At 39.0% G+C, this 21,272-nt stretch overlaps 1 protein-coding gene across 2 annotated transcripts in view; it reads right to left on the bottom strand.

The window, feature by feature from the left end:
• The window catches only part of NAPB (NSF attachment protein beta), a 38,916-nt gene that overhangs the window by 3,897 nt on the left and 13,747 nt on the right, over positions 1-21,272 (bottom strand). The window contains exons 3-10 of one of the 2 annotated variants that reach the window (XM_070419813.1): positions 17,482-17,598; positions 14,902-14,948; positions 14,678-14,755; positions 9,478-9,533; positions 9,225-9,309; positions 1,746-1,850; positions 704-772; positions 282-332 (exon numbers count right to left, since the gene is read on the bottom strand). In XM_070419813.1, coding sequence (XP_070275914.1) covers positions 282-332; positions 704-772; positions 1,746-1,850; positions 9,225-9,309; positions 9,478-9,533; positions 14,678-14,755; positions 14,902-14,948; positions 17,482-17,598 — 608 coding nt within the window. Of the gene's footprint in view, positions 1-281; positions 333-703; positions 773-1,745; positions 1,851-9,224; positions 9,310-9,477; positions 9,534-14,677; positions 14,756-14,901; positions 14,949-17,481; positions 17,599-21,272 lie in introns of those variants that run through there. The other variant, XM_070419814.1, reaches the window with a different exon arrangement.

Below are 21,272 nucleotides of genomic sequence, written 5' to 3'. Positions count from 1 at the left end.
TTACAGAGCATATTATTTTCAAAAGAAAACATTCAAACAGCAAATTATAACAGTATATGATTTTTTTTCTTGAATTTGCCTTATAGTTAAATTCACCATAGCTAATGAAACCATATAATTGTATAGGTTTGCAGGATATCAAAAACATGATCTTTGGAAAATACAATTAGGTATACTGGAATAATGTTCAAATAAATGTTCACATTTACACAATGAAAAGAAGAAAAAGTTCCTGTAATAAACCTTCGAAGTATGTATTATATTTCAAAGACATAACTTACTGCTTCAGTGTAAGCTTCACTGTTCTGTTCTTCATGAGCTTCTAGAAGTTTCTAGTAACATAAATATGGAAAAATTAGTTTGGTAGGCTAAAAAAGTTCCATCTGTGACTAGAGATACTTTAAATACAGAAGTAGCCTTAGTATCACATTAACTGATGTTGCTAAATACTTTATAAAATTGGAGAAATATTCAAGTACAAATAAAGAATTACCCCAAGCCCTGGGTCCAGTATTTGAGCTACCATTTCTGAATTGCCTGCTTTGGAACACAACACTCTATCCCTGACTCTCAGTGGCATTTGAAACCTAATATGCAAAAGTAGGAAAGGCTCTTCCGCAGACTCCGCAGATTTATCCTTCACTTCACACCCAGTTCCACCTGACAGCAAAGGCTTTTTCTTCAAAGTCCTAATATTACTTACTTTCAATAATTTACATTCTCTTGAATCAGTAAATGCTGGAAACATTTCCTCATATTTCTCAAGAGCCAGCTGAGAGAGAAAAACACTTGTTAATGTCTGACTCACTAAACCAGGAAACACAGCTTTGAACATTCTTTTTTTTATTTTTTAAATACATTTTTATTGATTTCAGAGAGAAAGGGAGAGGGAGGGAGGGAGGGAGGGAGGGAGGGAGGGAGAGGGAGAGAGAGAGAGAGAGAGAGAGAGAGAGAGAGAAACATCAATAATGAGAGAGAATCACTGACTGGCTGTCTCCTGCACGTCCCCTACTGGGGATAGAGCCTGCAACCCCGGGCAGGTGCTCTTGACTGCAATTGAACCCAGGACCCTTTGGTCCGCAGGCCGACGCTCTATCCACTGAGCCAAACCAGCTAGCGCTGAACATTCTATTAGCTTCAGTAAACTCATCTACATCCTATTTAACTGTAGAAGTATGTGTTAAATTCATCAAAATCAACAGAGGTCCTATCTATTCTGATTTTCAATTTCAGTTAAGAATCTATTTCTAAAACAATTTTCCAGAATTACGTTACTATAGAGAAGACGTTGTAAACCAAATATAATTCTTAAAACTCATAAACAGGTGTCTTTTTTTTTTTTAAAGGTACCCAGTTTAGTCTTGCAACTAACGAATATCACCCAAACCAAGTGATATCAAGAACAACAGAGTAGCCAAACCGGTTTGGCTCAGTGGATAGAGCGTCGGCCTGCGGACTGAGAGGTCCCAGGTTCGATTCCGGTCAAGGGCATGTACCTTGGTTGCAGGCACATCCCCAGTAGGAGGTGTGCAGGAGGCAGCTGGTCGATGTTTCTCTCTCATCGATGTTTCTAACTCTCTATCCCTCTCCCTTCCTCTCTGTAAAAAATCAATAAAAAAATATTTAAAAAAAAAAAAAAAAAAAAAAAAAAAAAAAAAAAAAAAAAAGAACAACAGAGTACCTGAGTGAGGCCTGTTCTCATGGGCAATGTGCATCAGAAAACTAGTACTAAGGACTGACCATACCTTGGCATTCAACTCATCGACTATGAAGTGACAGAGGGCTGCTTTAAAGAAGTAATCCTTTGCACTGTACTTCAACAGAGGATTATCCATGGTGTTTGCCCCAACCTAGGCACAGAAAGCAGAGTTAGATGTAAAAGGTTTGTGGTGTTTTTTAAAAAATTGAATTTATTGGCGTGACATTGGTTAATAAAACCATATAGGTTTCAAGTGTACAACTCAATAAGACATCATCTGCATAGCACATCATGCACTCACCACCCAAAGTCAAGTCTCTTTCCGCCCCATTTATCCCCCTTTGTCCACTGTCTCCTCCCCACACCCCCCTTTCTATCTGGCTATCACTACATTGTTGTCCATGTCTATGTGTCATATATAATATATTATTTTTTAAAAGTTTTGGCTTCTTACATTAGGCAAACTGATGATCATCTATTGCCTTTAGAAAATAATTCTGTATCTTATGTTAGTTTAGCTATGAAATACATGTTTAATCCAATATTATAACTAGAAAATTTTACTAGAAGAAATAATATTTAACACATACAGTGCTAACCATTTAAAAATGAACTCAGAAGACTTTGACCTGTAGGAAGATGGAACAGACATCCTTTCCTCTATTCCTAAGTACGACTAAAAGCCCCAGTCATTTTATATGAAACAAATGTAAAACTGAAAGGCGAAGAGAGAAGAGAACAGAAGACTGAGAGGGACCTTGAGACACAATGGAAAACATGACAGTGAATTCCCTGGGTTTCCTTTTTCTTTCATATATTCCTGACTTTTTATAGAAAAAGCTGGCATAAAAGTCTTTGGATATATTAAAAAAAAAAAGACTAGACAAAAGTTTGCTGTCTCTAGCCAAAGGACTAGGGAAGGGGCAGCTTAGCATAGTAAGACAGAAAATGTTTAGATAATAACTGCTCTATTCTAGCCAAATACCACAAGAAAACGGTGGCCTTAACCTCACTCATGTCATCAAAGGCCAAAGAGGAAATCAAGATGTCCATCCTTTCGAGACTGCAAACAGGAGCCCAACATTCCCAAGGTGACTTCGGAGAAGGCCAAGAAGGGAGCAGCCTTCATCCCCGCCAGCTAGTAACGAGCCCACCCTTTTCCCCTGCTGCTGAGGCAGTGCAGCCCACACAGGCAGCCTGGATTCCACCTCTGCCCAGCAGAACCAGGCATTCTCACCTCCCAGCAGGCATGGTTTCAGAAGAAGCCTAGTGGAGGGTTAAGACTTTCACCATCACTGGCAGTAACAAGGACAACTCCACCATGGAGGTGGTGGACAGCAAGCAGGCGCTAGAATGAAATGAGGGCCTGCCCCCAGATGCCAATGGAGGCCAAGTGGGAAGCCTCCACCTGGCAGTAAAGGGCAACACACCCTTCCCCAGCCAGGGCAACGCCACAGAAAACCAGCTTGCAGAGAAGGTTTAAGTAACAGGGTTAGGTTAGGGTTAGGGTGAAAATGTGCAGTTTTCAATGGAAACTTACTCGCCATACAAAAAAAGGGAAAGATCTTAAGCTGAATGAAAAAAGACAACCAACAGATGACAGCTCTTAGATGGCAGAAATGTTAGTATTCTATAACAAAGGTTTTGAAAGAGCCCTCATAAAAATGCTTCAAAATGGTAACACAAAAACACTTGAAAGTAAAACAAAACAAAAAAACAAAAAACAGAAAGCAAAATCAACATCAACAAAAAAGAAATTCACAACAAAAAATCCCAGAAGACATAAAGAAGAACCAAATGGAAATCTCAGAACCGAAAAACACAAAACCACATAAAAAGGAGATGGGCTCAGCAGCAGAATAAATGGGACAGATGAAAGAATCAACAAACTGATGAAAGAACATTAGAAATTAGTCTCAACAACAGAGAGAAGACAAACTGAAAAACAAAACACAAACAACAAAAAACAATAAACAAACCATCAGGGACCTACGCGACCATGAAATGAGGTCTAACATTGGGATCCTCTGAGACCTGGAAGGGGAGGAGAAAAAGAGAGCAGCTAAATATATACTATAAGAAATAATGGCTAAAAATTTCCCAAATTTGGTAAGAAGCAAGAGCCTATAGATTCAAGAAGTTTAGTGAAACCCAAACAGGATAAAAGCAAAGCTATCTATGCCACACCATATTAACTTCTGAAAACTAAAAGTTAAAGAAAAAAATTTGAAAGCAGCCAGAAAAAAATAACCTCTTATTTATAGGGGAAAATCAATGTGAATAACAGCCAACTTTTTACCAGAAACCACAATGGCCATAAGTGGCACTTTTTCAAGTACTAAAACAAAACAAAACACCAACCCAGAATTGTATACCCAAGGAAAATATGCTTCAGGAAGGAAAAGAAAATCAAAACATTCCCAGATAAAGGAAAACAAAAATATATGTTGCCAACAGACCTACCCTAAAAGAATGGTAAAAGGATATCCTTTAAGCAGAAAGGAAACAATAAAAGACTGAATCTCAAAACATCAGGAAGGAAGCAAGAACACAGCAAACAAAATGTGGTGAATACAATAAGCTTTTCTTCTCTTGAGTTTTCTAAATTATGTTTAATGGTTGAAGCAAAAATTGTGGTTATAAAAGTACGTAAAGAAAACATTTAAGACAGTTATATATTGAACAGAGAGTGAAAAGAAAGTAAGGTAAGATTTCTATATTTCATTGGAAGTAACAAAATGAAGTCCCCATTAGCCTATGATAAGTTATACAAATGTAACAGCTAAAGCAATAACTAAAAAAGCCATACTAAAAAACACTACAGATAAGGCACCCACTGGAAGGCAGGAAAAAAGAAAACAGAAAAAAGTAAAACAACATAAATAGAAAACAAATATAAAATAGCAAACGTAAGCCCTAATATAACAATTCTATCTAATAAAAGAGTAATATGCAAATTGACCATCACTCCAGCACACAACATGGCCGCCCCCATGTGGACACAAGATGGCCGTCAGGGGAGGGCAGTTGGGGGCGATCAGGCCAGCAGGGGAGAGCAGTTAGGGGTGACCAGGCCGGCAGGGGAGGGCAGTTGGGGGCAATCAGGGCCAGCAGGGGAGCAGTTAGGTGTCGATCAGGCTGGCAGGGGAGTGGTTAGGGGGTGATCAGGCTGGCAAGCAGAAGCAGTTAGAGGCAATCAGGCAGGCAGGCAGGAGAGTGGTTGGGAGCCAGCAGTCCTGGATTGTGAGAGGGATCCCAGGATTGGAGAGGGTGCAGGCTAGGCTGAGGGACAACCCCTGCCTCCGTGCACAAATTTCATGCACCGGGCCTCTAGTAATTATAATAAATGTTGTCAAAATATGCTAATTAGCAAAGTGAATTAAAAAGCATGACCTAACAATAAGCTGTTCATAAGAAACTCACTTCAATCCTAACCAGTTTGGCTCAGTGGATAGAGTGTCGGACTGCGGATGGATTGAAGGGTCCCAGGTTTGATTCCGGTCAAGGGCATGTACCTTGGTTGCGGGCACATCCCCAGAGGGGAGTGTGCAGGAGGCAACTGATCGATGTTTCTCTCTCATCAATGTTTCTAACTCTCTATCCCTCTCCCTTCTGTAAAAAATCAATAAAATATATTAAAAAAAAAAAAAAGAAACTCACTTCAATTATAATGATATAGGCAGGTCAAAAGAAAAAAGATGCAAAAAGACATATGTAAACATTAATCAAAAGAAAGCAGGAAAGGCTGTATTAATATCAAATAAAGTAGACTTCAGAGCAAAGACAATTATACTATACAGGATGGGCAAAAGTAGATTTACAGTTGTTCATATGAAAATAATACAATAATTAATAAAGAGTAATATAAGAATAAATTCTGTGTTTTGCATACTCACAACTATAAACCTACTTTTGCCTCACTCTGCATAATGATAAACGTGTCAACCCACCAAGAAGACATAGCAATCCTAAACATGTATGCAGCAAGCAACAGAGCTGCAAAATATGTGAAGCAAAGACTGACAGAAATGAAAGGAGAGAGACACAAACCCAAAATAATAGTTGCAGACTTCAACACTCCAAGCTCATCAATGGATAGATCTAGAAAGGAAAATTAGCAAGTATATAGAACTCAACACCATCAACCAAGGAAATCTAACTAACATTCATAGAACATGCCACCCAGGAACAGCAGAACTACAGAACATATGCCAAGAAAGACCATATTCTGGGCTATAAAACCAACCTTGACAAATTTATAAAAATTGAAACCATAGAGTGTTTTCCAGCAACAATGGAATTAAACTAGAATTCAACAACAAAAAGTTAACAGGAAAATCTCCAAACACTTAAACTTCCCAACTCATTCTATGCGGCCAGTATTACCTTGCTACCAAAACCAGACAAACACATCACAAGAAAAAAAAAATTAAAGATCAGTATCCCTTATGAATATAAATGCAAAATCCTCAACAAAATATTAGCAAAATAATTTTGGCAACTTACAAAAAGGATTACATGACCATACAGTCAAGGATTAATTTGTCTAAAGTGAGGTCTGGCCTTTGTCCATGACTCCTGGGTGGAAATTTCTAAATCCTTGGAATGTCCTGCCTGGTAAGAGTCAACCACATCTACATGACTGAGCCCCAATAAAAACTTCAGACACTACATTCAGTGAGCTTCCCTTCTTGTCCATACTCTACGCTTACTTTCACATATTGTTAGGTGAAGTGCTGTCTGTACAACTCTACAGGGGGAGAACAACAGAAAGTTCCTCACTTGGAACTCTGGATCCTACCCTATGGCAGGCACCTCTTACTTTAGCTGATTTTAATCTGTATCCTTTTTATAATAAAACATAAATGTGAGTATAACAGCTTTCATTGAGTTCTATGAATCCTAGAGAATTACCGAACCTGAAGATGTTCTTGGAGTCCCCTAAACGTTGCAATGACTGAGTAAGATTTGTCCCAGGAATATAAGGTTGGTTCAACATATAAAAATCAATGAAATATACTATATTAGTAGACTTAAAGGACAAAAAACACATGATCCTCTCAACAGATGCAGAAAAAGCACTTGACAAAATCCAATACCCTTTGATGATAAAAACAGTTAAAGTAGGAAGAAAAGAGAACTTCCTCAAACTAATAAAGGACATCTATTAAGAAACCCACAGCTATCAATATACTTAATGGTGAAAAGCTGAAAGCTTTCTTCGTAAGATGGGAACAAGGTGAGGATGTCTGCCCTTGCTACTTCTATTTAACATTGTATTGGAAGTTCTAGCCAGGACAAATGAAAGAAAATGAAGTAAAGGGCATTCAGATTGCAGAAGTTATGAAACTATCACTATTGCAGATGACATGATTTTGTATATAAAAACATTCACAAAACAAAAATTAGAGCTAATAAATAAGTTCAGCAAGGTTGCAGTATATAAAACTAGCATTTAATAATCTGAAAAGGAAATTAAGAAAATAATTCCATTTATAATAGAATAGCATCAAAAAGAATAAAATACTTAGGAGTATGTTTAACCAAAGAAGTGCAAGACTTGCACACTGAAAACGATGAAACATTGAACAAAATTAAAGATCTAAATAAATGGAAAGGCACCTTGTGTTCACAGACTGTAAGACTTGATGACATTTTCCAAATTGGCCTATAGATTCAATGCAATCCCCGTCAAAATTCTAGCTGGTTTCTTAGCAGAGATTGACAAGCTGATCCTAAAACTCATATGGAAATGCAAGAACTCCAAATAGTCAAAGCAATTTTTAAAGAACAAGTTGGCCCTGACTGGTGTGGCTCAGTGCTTAGAAGGTTGTCCTGCACACAGAAGAAAGGTTGCCGGTTCGATTTCCAGTCAAGGGCACATACCTGGGTTGCAGGTTCGTTCCCTGCCCTGGCTGGGTGCACATGCAGAGTGCAACTAATCAATGTATCTTTCACATCAATGTTTCTCTCTCTCTTCCCCTTTCTCTCCCTTCCACTATCTCTAAAAATCAATGCAAAAATAATCCTTGGGTGAGGACGGACAGACGGACAAACAAAAAAACTAAGTTCCTTGGAAGACTCTCACTTTTCCTGACTTCAAAATGTACTACAAAGCTACAGTAATTAAACAGTGTGATACTGGCATAAAGACAGACATACATATCAGTGGATTAAAACAGAGAGCCCAGAAATAAACCTTTGCATATTAGTCAATTTTCAACAGGGTACCAAGACCATTCAATGGCAAAAGGATGGTGTATTGAACAAGTAGTGGTGGGAACATTGAAAATCTACAGGTAAAAAAGAATGTAGTTGAATCCTTAACTAAGACCATATATAAAACATTAACTCAAAATAGAATGAAGAGCTAAAACTATAACACTCTTAAAATAAAACAGGGGGAAAGCTTCATGACCTTGGGTTTGGCAATTTCTTGGATATGACATGAAAAACATAGGCAAAAAAAGAAAAATAAGAAAAACTTAAAACTTTGTGTATCAAAGAACACTAACAACGGAGTAAAAGGGCAACCCACAAAACAGGAGAAAATATTTGCAATCACTTATCTGATAAGGGATTAATATCCAGAATATATAAAGAACATCTAAAACTCAATACCAAGAAACAAATAACCTGTTTCAAAAATGGGCAAAGGAATTGAATAGACATTTCTCCAAGGAAGATATATGAATGACCAATAAGCCCATAAAAAGATACTCAACATCACTAATCATTAGGGAAATGAAAATTAAAGAAACATTGAGAGACTGCTTCACACTCATTAGGATGGTTCTCAAACAAGCAAACAGAAAACAAGGATTGGTGAGGATGTGAAAAACTGGAACCCCTGTACATTGCTGATAGGATGGTGAAAAAGTGTGGTAACTGTGGAAAACAATTCGGCAGTTCCTCAAAAAGTTAAAAATAAACTTGACACATGTCCCAACAATCCCAATATTAAGTATATAACCAAAAGAACTGCAAACATACGCTCAACAAAAACTTGAACATAAATGTTCATAGCAACATTATTCATAACAGCCCCTAAATGAAAATAACCCAAGTGTCCATCAGTTGATAAATGGATAAGCTGTGGAATATTACTCAGCTTTGAAAATGAATGAATTAATACATGTTATAGCATAAGTGAACCTTGAAAAAATTTTACTAAGTGAAAGAAGCCAGTCACAAAAGGCCACACATATTGAATGATTCCATACATGTTAAAGGCCTACAATCAGCAGATCCCCTTAGACAGACAATAGACAGTATTTCCAGGGACTGGAGGAGAGCATGGGGCTTCTTCTGGAGATGATAAAAATGTTTTTGAATTAGGAAATGGTGATGGTTACACACCCTCTGTGAATATACTAAACACCACAGACATGGTACTCCTTAAAAGGATGAATTCTATAATGTGTGAATTAGTCTTAATAAAAAGGAAAATTAAATTTAAAAGTAAAAAAAAAAAGAGATTCAGAGTAAATCCTGCTGGAAGTTGAACAGACAGCAGTAACCTCACCTGCTCATAGATCTCGATGGCTTTCTGGTATTGCTCGAGCTGGGCAGCATATGCTGCCACCTTTAGCAGACACTTGTTAGCTGAACTGAAATCAAGAACCAGAGCAAAGTAAGTAACAGAAATAAAGTGACATCCCAGTACACTTTCATTTGGTACAGTACAGTACGTTTCGCTAACAGAGTATAGTAAACATTTATCTCTTATCACACTTGACAACAATCCATTTAATTATGTTACGAAAAGTAATACTTGCCTGTTGGATTCTTCTCCTTTGTAATAATCAGCCGATTGTTCATAATGTGCAATAGCCTGAAAACACACACATTCCTTATTCAAACTAATTGTTTAAAGAGTTGCATTTAAAAAACTATACTTGCATGGGTATTTTTTCTTACAGATAAACCTATCCCAATAGTAAACCTTTCACAACTTGGCCTACTTTATTCAGGGAACACAAAAATGCATGCACCTCTCGAAGCCTGGCAGCAGACTGCTCGCTGTCCATCAAAATCTCTTATCCCCCTCCCCCATGGCAAATACCCAGGTATACCACTTCCCTAGCCTGTACTGCAGTTAGAGAAGCCATGAGGCCTATTCCTTCCAATAGAATATAAACAAACATGCTGTAAACTACTCCAGGCTTGGTCCATACATCTGACTCTGCATCCTTCTCCGGGCCTTTTCCCTTCTCATGAGCCAGAATGGCAATAGCCAAGTCTAGAGTGGCAATGGAAACCACGAGCTAAAGGTGGCAGAACTTCTGTCAGCCTGGTTCCTAACTAATTACAAAGGGCAGAATGGGCTTTAAATCCCATGCCCCACCACTGCCAAACCCAGAATAGCTACGCTGGATTGTTATTTTTGAGATATGTGAAGCCCTATTAAATTTAGATTTAAGGTTTGCGAAAGCAGCACAGATTATCCTCACTAATAACCTACGTGTCATCTAGATTAAAGGTCTTGTTTTCACTCTAAAATGTGTGGTGCTGAATTCACAGTCAAGTGGAAAAGAAAGAGTGCAGGCTGGAAAGCTCGAAGCTCGGGTCCTGTGGGGCATACAGTCAGTGAAATCAAGCATATGACAATTCAGAAGGCAAAACATATGCAAGCTCACTCTTTCTCTTGAGAACACCCATGCCTTTCCCCAGGACTCCCTCTTCTCTAGAGCAGACTTGGGCCTTTCTGCCAATATCTTGGTTAGTTTGGAATGCCCAGGAAAGTTTTTCAATGAATCTATGATTAATCAAAAATAATCTTCTTTGAATTGTCCTCATTCTCAAGTACTCAGCACTAGTTTGCACTGTAATAAATAGGGTAACATAAGAAACATGACCAAATCTTTTTGTACAGAGTATCAGTTATATAACCTCTTCCTAAGGAGGAAATGTAGCTACTTTCTTCCCAGTTCTTACAGCACCCCAGCACTCAATGAATAGAGTTGGGTTGAACCATATGTAACTACTGTTTTGGAGGTTAAAAAAACAAAAAAGGCCCAATGTCAACAATTTGGTTTAGCCTAATACTTATTAAATAATGATACTGGTTCATCAAAATGTTATAACTGTAAACTTCAGCTAGGTTTATTATAATAAAAGAAAAATTTTAAATTTAGTTTTTAATAATGCTAATTAAACCAATAATAAAAAATTATGGTTTTCCCAAGTTTTGACAGAGACTAAAGTTGAAAGGAAAGCTTATCTACTGGCTTAGAGAAGTTTCAGAGTAAACAGGTCGGCCACAGGTTATTTTTGATGTTCCACCTAGTTTGGAGTTTTAACAAGTAGTGAAACTTATGAAGCATACGCAGAACCTTTCACACTAGAAATCAGCCCACTGTAAGTTACAGTCCCAAAGACAATAACATAAAAAGTAGAACAAAGCAACCAATAATAACAGCACACATAGCAATAAATCCAGAAACAACCCAGCTGATTATCCTGTGATTTAAGGAGCATGCCACAGAGATCACAAGACTCCTTGGGAGAGCTGGGCAAGTGGCACCGTGCTGCAGAATACATGGATCCTGAAATGAAACACAAGGCTTTCTAGGACTGCACTGTCGTCATTAAGGCAAATGCAATTTCCAGGGTTCAAGCTTAAGGGTCCACTTTGTAGGTAAAATAGCTTTAAATATGGGATTGATTCTTTTAGAACACATACCCCCAGACAGGACCTAACAGGAACCTGACACACTACATGTAATAGTAACAAACAGTACTAAATCATGTCCTCTAGAGACTTAAGACAGAAATGAGTCATAATTCCTCTGGACCATTTAAAAAGGACCTACTTATTATCTGGTTCCATGTTTTACTTTGTGAAGTCAAAGAAGTAATGTGAGTTTATGAAACTTCACCGTTCACTACCTAAAATCTGTGAATGAATCAGACGACATATAGAGGCTAGTATTAAAAGAAAAGAAATTCATTTGTTAGAAATCAGATATAAAGTACTTGGTGTAACTGATTTTTTCAAACTTAAACTTCATGCACCAACCAAAATCTGATGGACCCACCAGAGACACGAAGGCAATGTTTCTAAACATAGCAGGCCAAACATCAGAGAACACAATGAGCTAACCCCGTGTGTGCTGAGTAATATTCTTAAATTACTTTTTAAAAAAGAACACAACAATGAAAAAAGATGTCACCTACTGGCCAACTCGAAGAATGGCAGGAACACTGTGGGTAGTGAGTAATGGAAGTTTCAGAAGCTGCATGGCAAATCATCAAATTTTTTTATAAAGAAAGAAAACAAGAGTGCACCTTAAGTCATTTTATCCACCCTCAATTTTAAGGAAGCCCCTGTGGTGAAGTGGTTGCCCGAGCCCAGGTGCCGGAAGCCGGTCCATCCTTGCTGCTTGACACAGTCGCTGCAGGGAAGAAACATCTGCACAGCATATGTTTCAAGGGACCTGCGGTATATGGCATACTGTTCTTAATATGTTTGCTCCCCTTCTTAGCGCGATGTGTTTTAACCAAGGTCACCTCTCCAAGAAATGTTGTTTCCCCAGGTGGGGATTTTTCCCTGGAGTTAGGGATTAACAGGACTAAGGAAGGGAATCAGTAAAACCCCTTAACTAAGTGGCAGGCAGGTAGTTAATCACTTTAACTACAATCACACTTAAGCTACATAATCTTTTCTTAGGATAATCTCCTTCAGTTACTTCCTTGTAGCTTAACAGAATAATAGAGTAGTGACCTTGGAATGGAGATAACAAATGCCCTAACCTTTGGAATAGAATGGATAGGATTAAAATCAAATGGTATAAATACAGATGTAACAGGAGAATAAAAAAAGAACCTCACTATGCTGATCAACTGAACGCTCTCTGTGTCATTCCTTCTTCGCCGACTCTGTCCACATCTTTGGGAACCCCTGGACCTGCTGGGGCTGGACCCCAACACCCCCAGCCCTGGCAGCAGAGATGGCACAGAGCACTTCAGGCTTCTGCCTCCAGAGTGCTCTTCTGACCACTGTGGACAAGGAGTTGATGCAGTGGCTTCAGCTGGCAAGATGATACACAAGTGCTCATCTCCCCAAGACTGAGGCCACCCCGATAAAGACAGTGAGAAGTGTTGAGACTTAGGAATTTTGAGGACAGTGCCCACAGAAATTGCACACAGGTTGGATGTGGAGAAAGAGAAAAGGCAAGTATGCCTGTGGAGGGGGAACATCAGGTGGGAAGGAAGACCAGGTCAGAACTCAGTTTTACACATGCTTGCCTTGAGACTACAGTAGAGAGGTTGGCAGACATGGGGACATAGGAATCTAAAGCTCGGATAGAGGTCTAGGCTGCAGACAGATTTGCAAGTCCTGGGATACAGACGGTACTTAAAGTTGTGATCCTGAGTGAGTACAGACAGACATACTGAGGGAGCAAGAGGGAGAGAAGACAACAACCCAATTCTGGGGTCACACTACAGGGTGAGAAGAAGAAAAGGAACCAGCTAAGGAGTCAGGAAGAGAGCGCTCAGTGAGGTGGCCAGAGAACCAGGTGGGAGACATGTTCTAGAAGCCAAGAAAGAAGTAAAACAAAGGAGAGGAAGAATGACAACTGTCCAATGCCACAGCAGGCACGGGGAGTGCCACGACCACTGAGATATGAGGCAACTGGAATCTTTCAGCATGTTTAGTGTTCATTATTTTGAGAGTGATGATCTCCACTACATTTCTCTTTCTGATTCACACCTGTGTCATCCGCAGTACTCAGGAGGACAGCTTTACATAAACATTTGTCTCCAGTCTGAGTTGAGGCAGCCTCTGAAGTGTGGCCAATGTGTTTTCCTCTCACCAGGGTACACTCCAGCCCTGCAGGAGATCCCCTCACTGAGAAGACAGCAGGAGATAGGACAGTGCTGGGCCAGCTTTGCGTACACTCCACTCGTTCCAGTCTGAATGAGCATAGGCAGTGGAACCATTGTGAGTCCTAGGTTCATAGCCATAAAGCTGAAATGTGGTAATATTCATGGCATGCTACCAAGGACAATGTTTGGAAAACAGTATTTTCTCAAAAGGTGTTTCCTTCTTCCTCTTTTCTTCTGCTACTAGAGGCATACCTTGTTTTATTGCATTTGCTGATATTGCATTTTCATCAACATCAAAAAATAATCCAACCAGCAAACAGATTATGACTCACCGAATGCTCAGATGATAAGTTTTTTTAGCAATAAAACCTTTTTATGAATTAATGTATATACACTGTTCTAATAGACATAATGCTACTGCACACTGAATAGGCTATAGTAAATCCTCACTTAATGTTGTCGATAGGCTCTACCACCTAAAATGAAATGACATAACATAACCAATTTTACCATAGGCCAATTAATATACACAAGAGTTAGGTTCCTACAGTATCTCATCGTTACAATGGAACAACGCTGAACAAACGATGCTATACTAGGATGTGCTGTATAGTGTACACATAGCTTTCATATGCACTTGGAAATTCACATGTGTGACTCACTTTATTGCGCTTTTCACTTCATAGTAGTGATTTGAAACCAAACCCATGATGTCTCCAAGGTATGCCTGCACTAGTCTAAACCACCACTTAAAAAGCCAGGCTTGAGTGAAGCAGACATGTGGCCAAGTTGGTGTTCAGCTACCTTCTTCCCCAGGTTTCAAGGCCTGAAGACAAAAATGTGCAAATGCCCACAGTACTTAAGCTTCCTTCCCAGGGTCACAGAAGCCTCAGCAAAAGAGATGAAGATTCTAACATGAATCACATAAGCAGACACAGCAAGTAAATCTTCACTAGCTCTCATCTCCAATACTTACTCCAGGAAAACAGTTCCTCTACTCCTTAGCCACCAAGCCCCTAAAATTTCCACGTGTAGCCATGCATGACTGTCACGCTACTCCATTCAACTCTGCTGGAAGAGGCAAGAGTCCCTGGAGTCAGTTACCTGCTTCACACCAAGGTTATGAGACTGTGACCCATTGCTTACCTTCTCGATGTCTACAAGTTCAGTCTCATAAATCTCAGCAATGGTAATGTGGTGTTTGGCTGCGATTGTAAACCTTCCCTGGGGGAAAACAAAGAACAGAGTTACATTCCTGTTTTACCTATTTTAATGCCAATCAGTTTAGGAACAAGATAAAAAAAAAAATACAACTCTAAATCATTTCAAGGAGCCCACCCCACAGTCACTCAAGCAAGGTAGTGTCTTACCATGTCTGTGTAAATGTCGATGGCTGCATTTAAGCAGTTGATAGCCTCTGAAGCGTAGGCATTTAAGAAAAACAATGAAAAATCCATTCAGTCAAAGAGGGTTCAAGTGAGCCTATTTTCCTAGCTGCTACTAGAACATTAAGGAGGTCCCATTTGGAATGGAGGGTGGGCATATTCGTTAATGAGAAACAAACATGAATCATACACAAGTCCAGGCCCCCTCAGCATGCTCTGTCTGTAGCAGCTGCAGTACAACTTAGGGAACTGGAGCTAGAGTGGTATTGGCTCGGTTACTCTTAATCTACGAGTGAGGACTCCATCCAGGGGAGGGATTGCATTATAAAGCAAACAAATGGGACTGTCATCAACACCCATCATTTACACCTGCTAAAACACAAATGTAATTGTATTTTTCAGTGACATCATGTATATACAGTATATTAATTTTGGAAGAAAGTTCTCTATAAGAAAGATGACTTCAATAGACTACTCTTCATGCAGCCAAAATCAAAGCACTTTGAAATCCCTGTTCAGACAACTCTTAAGTCAACATTTTGTACAATGTTAAAGATACTAACTTTTGCTGTACTAACATACACCCAAAAGGAATAAAAAAATCTAGTAAGTGACAGTGTTGATAAAGTATATTATTTTTCCAAAAGTTAGGCTGTGTTCAGAACCAACACACCATCACAAAATGGTGGTGTTTATAATTCTGGCACATGTCTGAAAGCTCCACATTTATTGCTTCTAGAAGAGAGGTGGCAGAGTAAAAAGGCCTAACTAAAAAATCAGAAAGTAGATGAACAAAAGTTTAAAGCAATTTCCTCCTAAACTATGTAAGAAATGTGAATTCACTGTCGCTCCTTTAAAACTACAGGAAAATATAAAGAGAAAAATAAGCTACCTATGATCCCACTCAAACCCACTCTCATGTTTCCAGTATTTTCCAGGTGCATTTTTATGTGCACAGACTTTATTATGAATTTCAGATCTCAATTCTCATGTGGTTCTTCAGTAACCATGTAAACATTGACCAGGTCAATAAAGATTCTCTGAAATCAAGGACTGTAGTAACTGCATCATATTCTACAATACTGATGTATTATAAATTTACCATTTCTTTTTTCATATATATATATTGATTTCAGAGAGGAAGAGAGGGAAAGAGAGATAGAAACATCAAGATGAGAGAGAATCACTAATTAGCTGCCTCTTGCATGCCCCCTACTAGGTATTGAGCCCACAACCTGGGCATGTGCCCTTGACCAGAATCGAACCCGGGACCCTGTAGTCCACTGGCTGGGGTACCATTCTTATCTCATTGCTCATTTAGGCTGTGTTCAGTATTTCACTTTTGGAAATCAACCGTGGTCAATCTCTACACAAAAGCTCTTGAAAATATCTTATTTCTGTATGATATAATCATAAAAGTTGGAATTTCTATGTTAAAATGGACTGCTAAAACAAAAAAGAGAAATCCCACAGCTACCAGTGCATGTGTGAGAGGGAAGGAATTAATGCTTTTAATTGTTAAATGTGCACTCCTCTAACTAAAAGAAATATAACAGTTGCAAAATTTTACCACTTTAAATATCCAATTTCGCTCTTTCCTTAAAACAAATACTTTGAAAAACATTTTAAAAAGTCAGGTGAATACTGTGTAAATAAGTTGATTTTAACCAGCGGATACTGCCCTGACAGGGTAGCTCTGTTGGTTAGTGTTGTCCCGATATGCTAAGGTTGCTGGTTCGATCCCCGATCAGGGCACATATAAGAATCAACCAATGAATATATAAATAAGTGGAATAGCAAATTGATGTTTCTCTCTCTCAAAAAAAACCAAACAATAACAAAAAAACCAACATCGGATATTCTAATTTCCCAATAACTGGATCTTAAAACGTGCTAAGTATTTAAGAGTGAGGAAACATGGCGTTTCTTCTAATAAGCAATATACATATTCATAAAATTAGAACATAATAAGTCTTAGATAAAATTAAAGCTAATTTCCAAAAAGTTCTCCAAAATGCAATATAAATGAAGTTTAAGAAAATGCTGTTAAGCAACTAAACCACTAGGTTAAATTTAACATATCTTCTCTTCATTAAAGCTGCAAATGATTAAACAACAATTCTTAAAAGTTACCGAAATCTCTATTATTCCAAAGTACAAAAGTTTATTTTTATCAGTGCTCTAAAGGCCCAGCAGTATAACCTGTGAAAAAGGTCACCAACTTCAGTTCTACCATCCTAGAGCAGCGATTTTCAACCTTTCATCTCATGGTACACATGAACTAATTAATTAGTAAAATTCTGTGGCACACAAAAAAATATAGTATACTTTTTGCTGATCTGACCAAAAAAAAAAAAAAGGTATAATATTGATTCATTCACACCGGACAGCTATTGTTGCGTTGGCTACTGTCATTTTTAAAATTGGACAATTTAAGAGAAAAGAGCTCAGTGCCCCTATCTAAATAGTCAGGTACTGCATGGCTTAATAAAAATTACTGTGGTTCACCAGTATGCCACGGCACACAGGTTGAAAATTGCTGTCCTAGACAGAGGTGTGTCTTACCGTGAGGGTCTGCCTTTTTGTAAGCATTCCCAGCATCCACAAAGCTGGTGGCAGAATCATGTTTGCTCTGAAGCTGCATATGGAGTTTGGCTGCCTGACAAAATGCATTTCCTGCAGCTGAGGAAGATAAATTATTACAATTAAACAGAGAGGAACAAGTATCCCTACAGAAAAGCCCATGCCCTAAGGACTAGAAAGTTCCATGCCACTGAAAGAAGTATTCCAGTCGGAAGCACATGGAAATGCAATCAATGCATCTTAGGTATATATAAAAATAGCCAGAATCAAGTCAAACAGTGATAGAAGCTTCTCTCAGCCACAGAAGACCTCCCAAGTGGGCCCTAGGCCAGTGGTCGGCAAACTGTGGCTCATGAGCCACATGCGACTCTTTGGCCCCTTGAGTGTGGCTCTTCCACAAAATACTGATTTCTGCGCATGGGCCACGAAGTTTCAATCGCACTGTATGTGCGCGCCTGCACGTGGTATTTTGTGAAAGAGCCACACTCAAGGGGCCAAAGAACCGCATGTGGCACGCAAGCCACGGTTTGCCGACCACTGCTAGGCTATCAGCTTCCATTCAATAGCGACAGCCTAGTACCAGGCCACTCAATTTTATCCCATAGCGCATACTGAACACTGACTGGCAGACTGAAGCTACTAATGCTTAAAGAAAGGTAAAACACTGAGATCATCTATCTCTCTTACAGTGTCCCCTGGACTTAGTTGTAATTGTTGAAGAAATTGCTAATGAAGGCTTCATGGACAAAGGAAGTTTCTCAAAGAGTGATGATTAGGCCTTCAATTGTGGAATCCAAAGTTTTTTCTTAAGTTCTGGAATAGGAAAGTTAGTACTAACAGGGATGGAGAAGAAAGGATTTGTTCCACTAGGAAAAGCACAATTAAGAATATCACAAAACCTTTTGGTATTAAAAAACAAAAGCACAATTCCAAAACATACAGAAAATAGTATCAGATGCCTAAGTACCCACTGCTTGCATTTCTGGGCAAGATTTAAAGAGTGCCCAGGAAGTTCTGAAAATATTTAGCCACCAGCATGGAAGAGAGAACACTTCCTTGATGAGTCATGAGGGGTTCCCAGAGGAGGGGCCAATGCCACTGCAAGGGTAGGGGTAGGCCCTGAGGTACTTGGGGCAGCAGCTGACTTCTGAGGGACAGTTCAGGAACGTATCAGCTGAATGGAAGCTTTGATGGGCTCTGCCTGCGAACAGTGTGGTACTAACGTGGATCCCCCCAGTCAAGTGCTTAGACTGGCTCCAGTTACACGTGTTGGTCACTATCATTATTACACGCAAATCTACCCTACAACCAATACCAGTGGTTTGGTATGTTTAAATGTCATCACTTCCTTTATAACCTACATCTTTCCTCTTCTACCAGTAACTTCATTTTTTGCAGTTTATCTATGCTGACTGTCCCAGAACCAATGACGGTCCATCCTTTCCTCACTGAGTATAATACCACAACTCCAGGCTCTTTAGGGCTGGTTCCATTTCCCCAGACAATAGTAAGTGTTTTGATTTTATCATTTCATGCTCCAAAACTAATTGCTGGCTTTTATCATTTAGCTCTTCCAAAACTAATTGCTGGCTTACTTTTTCACTGAGCACTCATTCTAATCACTGCTAACAAATGCCACTCAATTTTCCCAAACTTAAAAGTGTATTTAAAGGAGCAGATATTAAACTAAAGTCATACAACTTCTCAAGCTAAATTTCTTCACCTGTAAAACTGGTATAATACCTGCCAGGATGATCTCTCCAAAGCTCAGTATCAATCAAATTTAAAACTCGAGATGCAATGGTGTTATGATAACCACCACACTAATTTCACAGAATCTAATATTTAGCCATTTACTACATGAGTCTCCTGAGCGTCTACCATGCTGCAGGCACCAGTCCAGGTTCTTCAGGTATAGCAAAGATGAAACATCCTGGACTTCTATGGTTTACATTCTAGTGAGGAGACAGTACATAATAAAAACACATACACAATATAAATTAGTAAACATTTTTTAATTAATTTTGCTAGATAGTGAATTGCTATCTTTTTTTAAAAAAAATATATTTTACTGATTTTTTACAGAGAGGAAGGGAGAGGGATAGAGAGTTAGAAACATCGATGAGAGAGAAACATCGATCAGCTGCCTCCTGCACACCCCCTACTGGGGATATGCCCGCAACCAAGGTACATGCCCTTGGCCGAAATCGAACCTGGGATCCTTCAATCCGCAGGCCAACGCTCTATCCACTGAGCCAAACCAGTTAAGGCTGAATTGCTATCTTTAAAAGGGTTGGCCAGGGAAGACCTCACTGAGAAGGCAATATCTGAAGGAGATAAAGAGAATCAGCTACACTCTATTTTGAAGAAAGAGTGCCAAAAGGGCTTTGAGAAGGGAGCCAGGTGAATGAGGGGAGTGGGTAGGAGATGAGGTATGAGACAGGAAGAGTCAGGGATCAGAGATCAGGTAAGTCCTAGAAGGCCACTGTTCAGGACTTTAGCTCTTATTTGAAATGACATAAGCTGACACGTTTGAATAAAATTACTTTGGTGGTTCATTAAAACAGACCAGAAAAAAATGCAGAAGCTGAGATATCAGAGTAGGCAAGAGATGATGGGGGAGGATAAATACAAAGCCTCTTTAGTATATTAATGTTAATAGCCTCTCTGAAATGGAATTTCCTCAGGTTAGAACATCTGATCACCAGATAAAACAAGTGGTCTTTTTATTTTTATTTTTTTAAATTAATTAATTTATTTATTTTAAAATATATTTTATTGAGTTTTCACAGAGAGGAAGGGAGAGAGATAGAGAGAGTTAGAAACATCGATCAGCTGCCTCCTGCACATCCCCCACCGGGGATGCACCCGCAACCCAGGCACATGCCCCTGACCGGAACCGAACCCGGGACCTCCCAGTCCGCAGGCTGACGCTCTATCCACTGAGCCAAACCGGCCTCGGCAACAAGTGGTCTTTTTAGATAAGACCACTCCTTCCCCTACTATTATAGGCCCTGAACAAAACAAAAGATGTGAATGCTGAGATAATATTCCTTTCTCCTCCATTTTTTTTGCAGTAATTTATAATTCAGGCATATGTGTATTTTGAAAACATATAACATGACCTTTTTATCTAAAACTAAACCTACAAAAAAATTTTAAAGCCAGAAAAAGACCTTTCATATTCATCTAGTTCAACAGCATTTTCTTCATTGAAATGATTTTTAAAAGCAAATGGGTAAACCAACCTTAAGTTTACACAAAGTTTTGTGTCAATTATCTATAATAATCTATAATAATAAAAGCATAATATGCTAATTAGACCAGACAGCTGGACGACCTTCCGGACGAAGCCGCTGCAGCTGCGAGGGCTGAGCCCCTTGCACAAATTTCGTGCATCGGGCCTCTGGTATCTTAATAGAGCTGAGGGTGGAAAGAATAGGAAATGGGGAAATGAATCTGAGGGCAAGGACCCCACTGTAGGCCAGGGTGCAGAGACCATGTCCTTGTTCTGGTTGAAGGCCATCTTCATTTCACTAAAGAAACACCCTACCATGACAAGCCCCTTTTTCTAGGGCTAGGGATAACTTTGTTTCTCAAGTCAGTGTTAGAAACATCCCCTCTCAGACCAATGAAAATAATAATTCTGTTGATTTTGTTAGGTGTAATTTCACTGGGTAGAAAGCATGACTTTAAAACATGACAAGAAGTCTGTTGGGGTATATATAAGTAACGCTCCCATTGTCACATTTCTCAGTGGAACCACAATCAAT

Source organism: Myotis yumanensis, unplaced genomic scaffold (genome assembly GCF_028538775.1).
Source record: "Myotis yumanensis isolate MYYU_CA2020_CCGP unplaced genomic scaffold, mMyoYum1.0.hap1 SCAF_7, whole genome shotgun sequence".
In the NCBI taxonomy this organism is placed as follows: domain Eukaryota; kingdom Metazoa; phylum Chordata; class Mammalia; order Chiroptera; family Vespertilionidae; genus Myotis; species Myotis yumanensis.
This window is presented reverse-complemented; position numbering and strand designations above follow the sequence as displayed.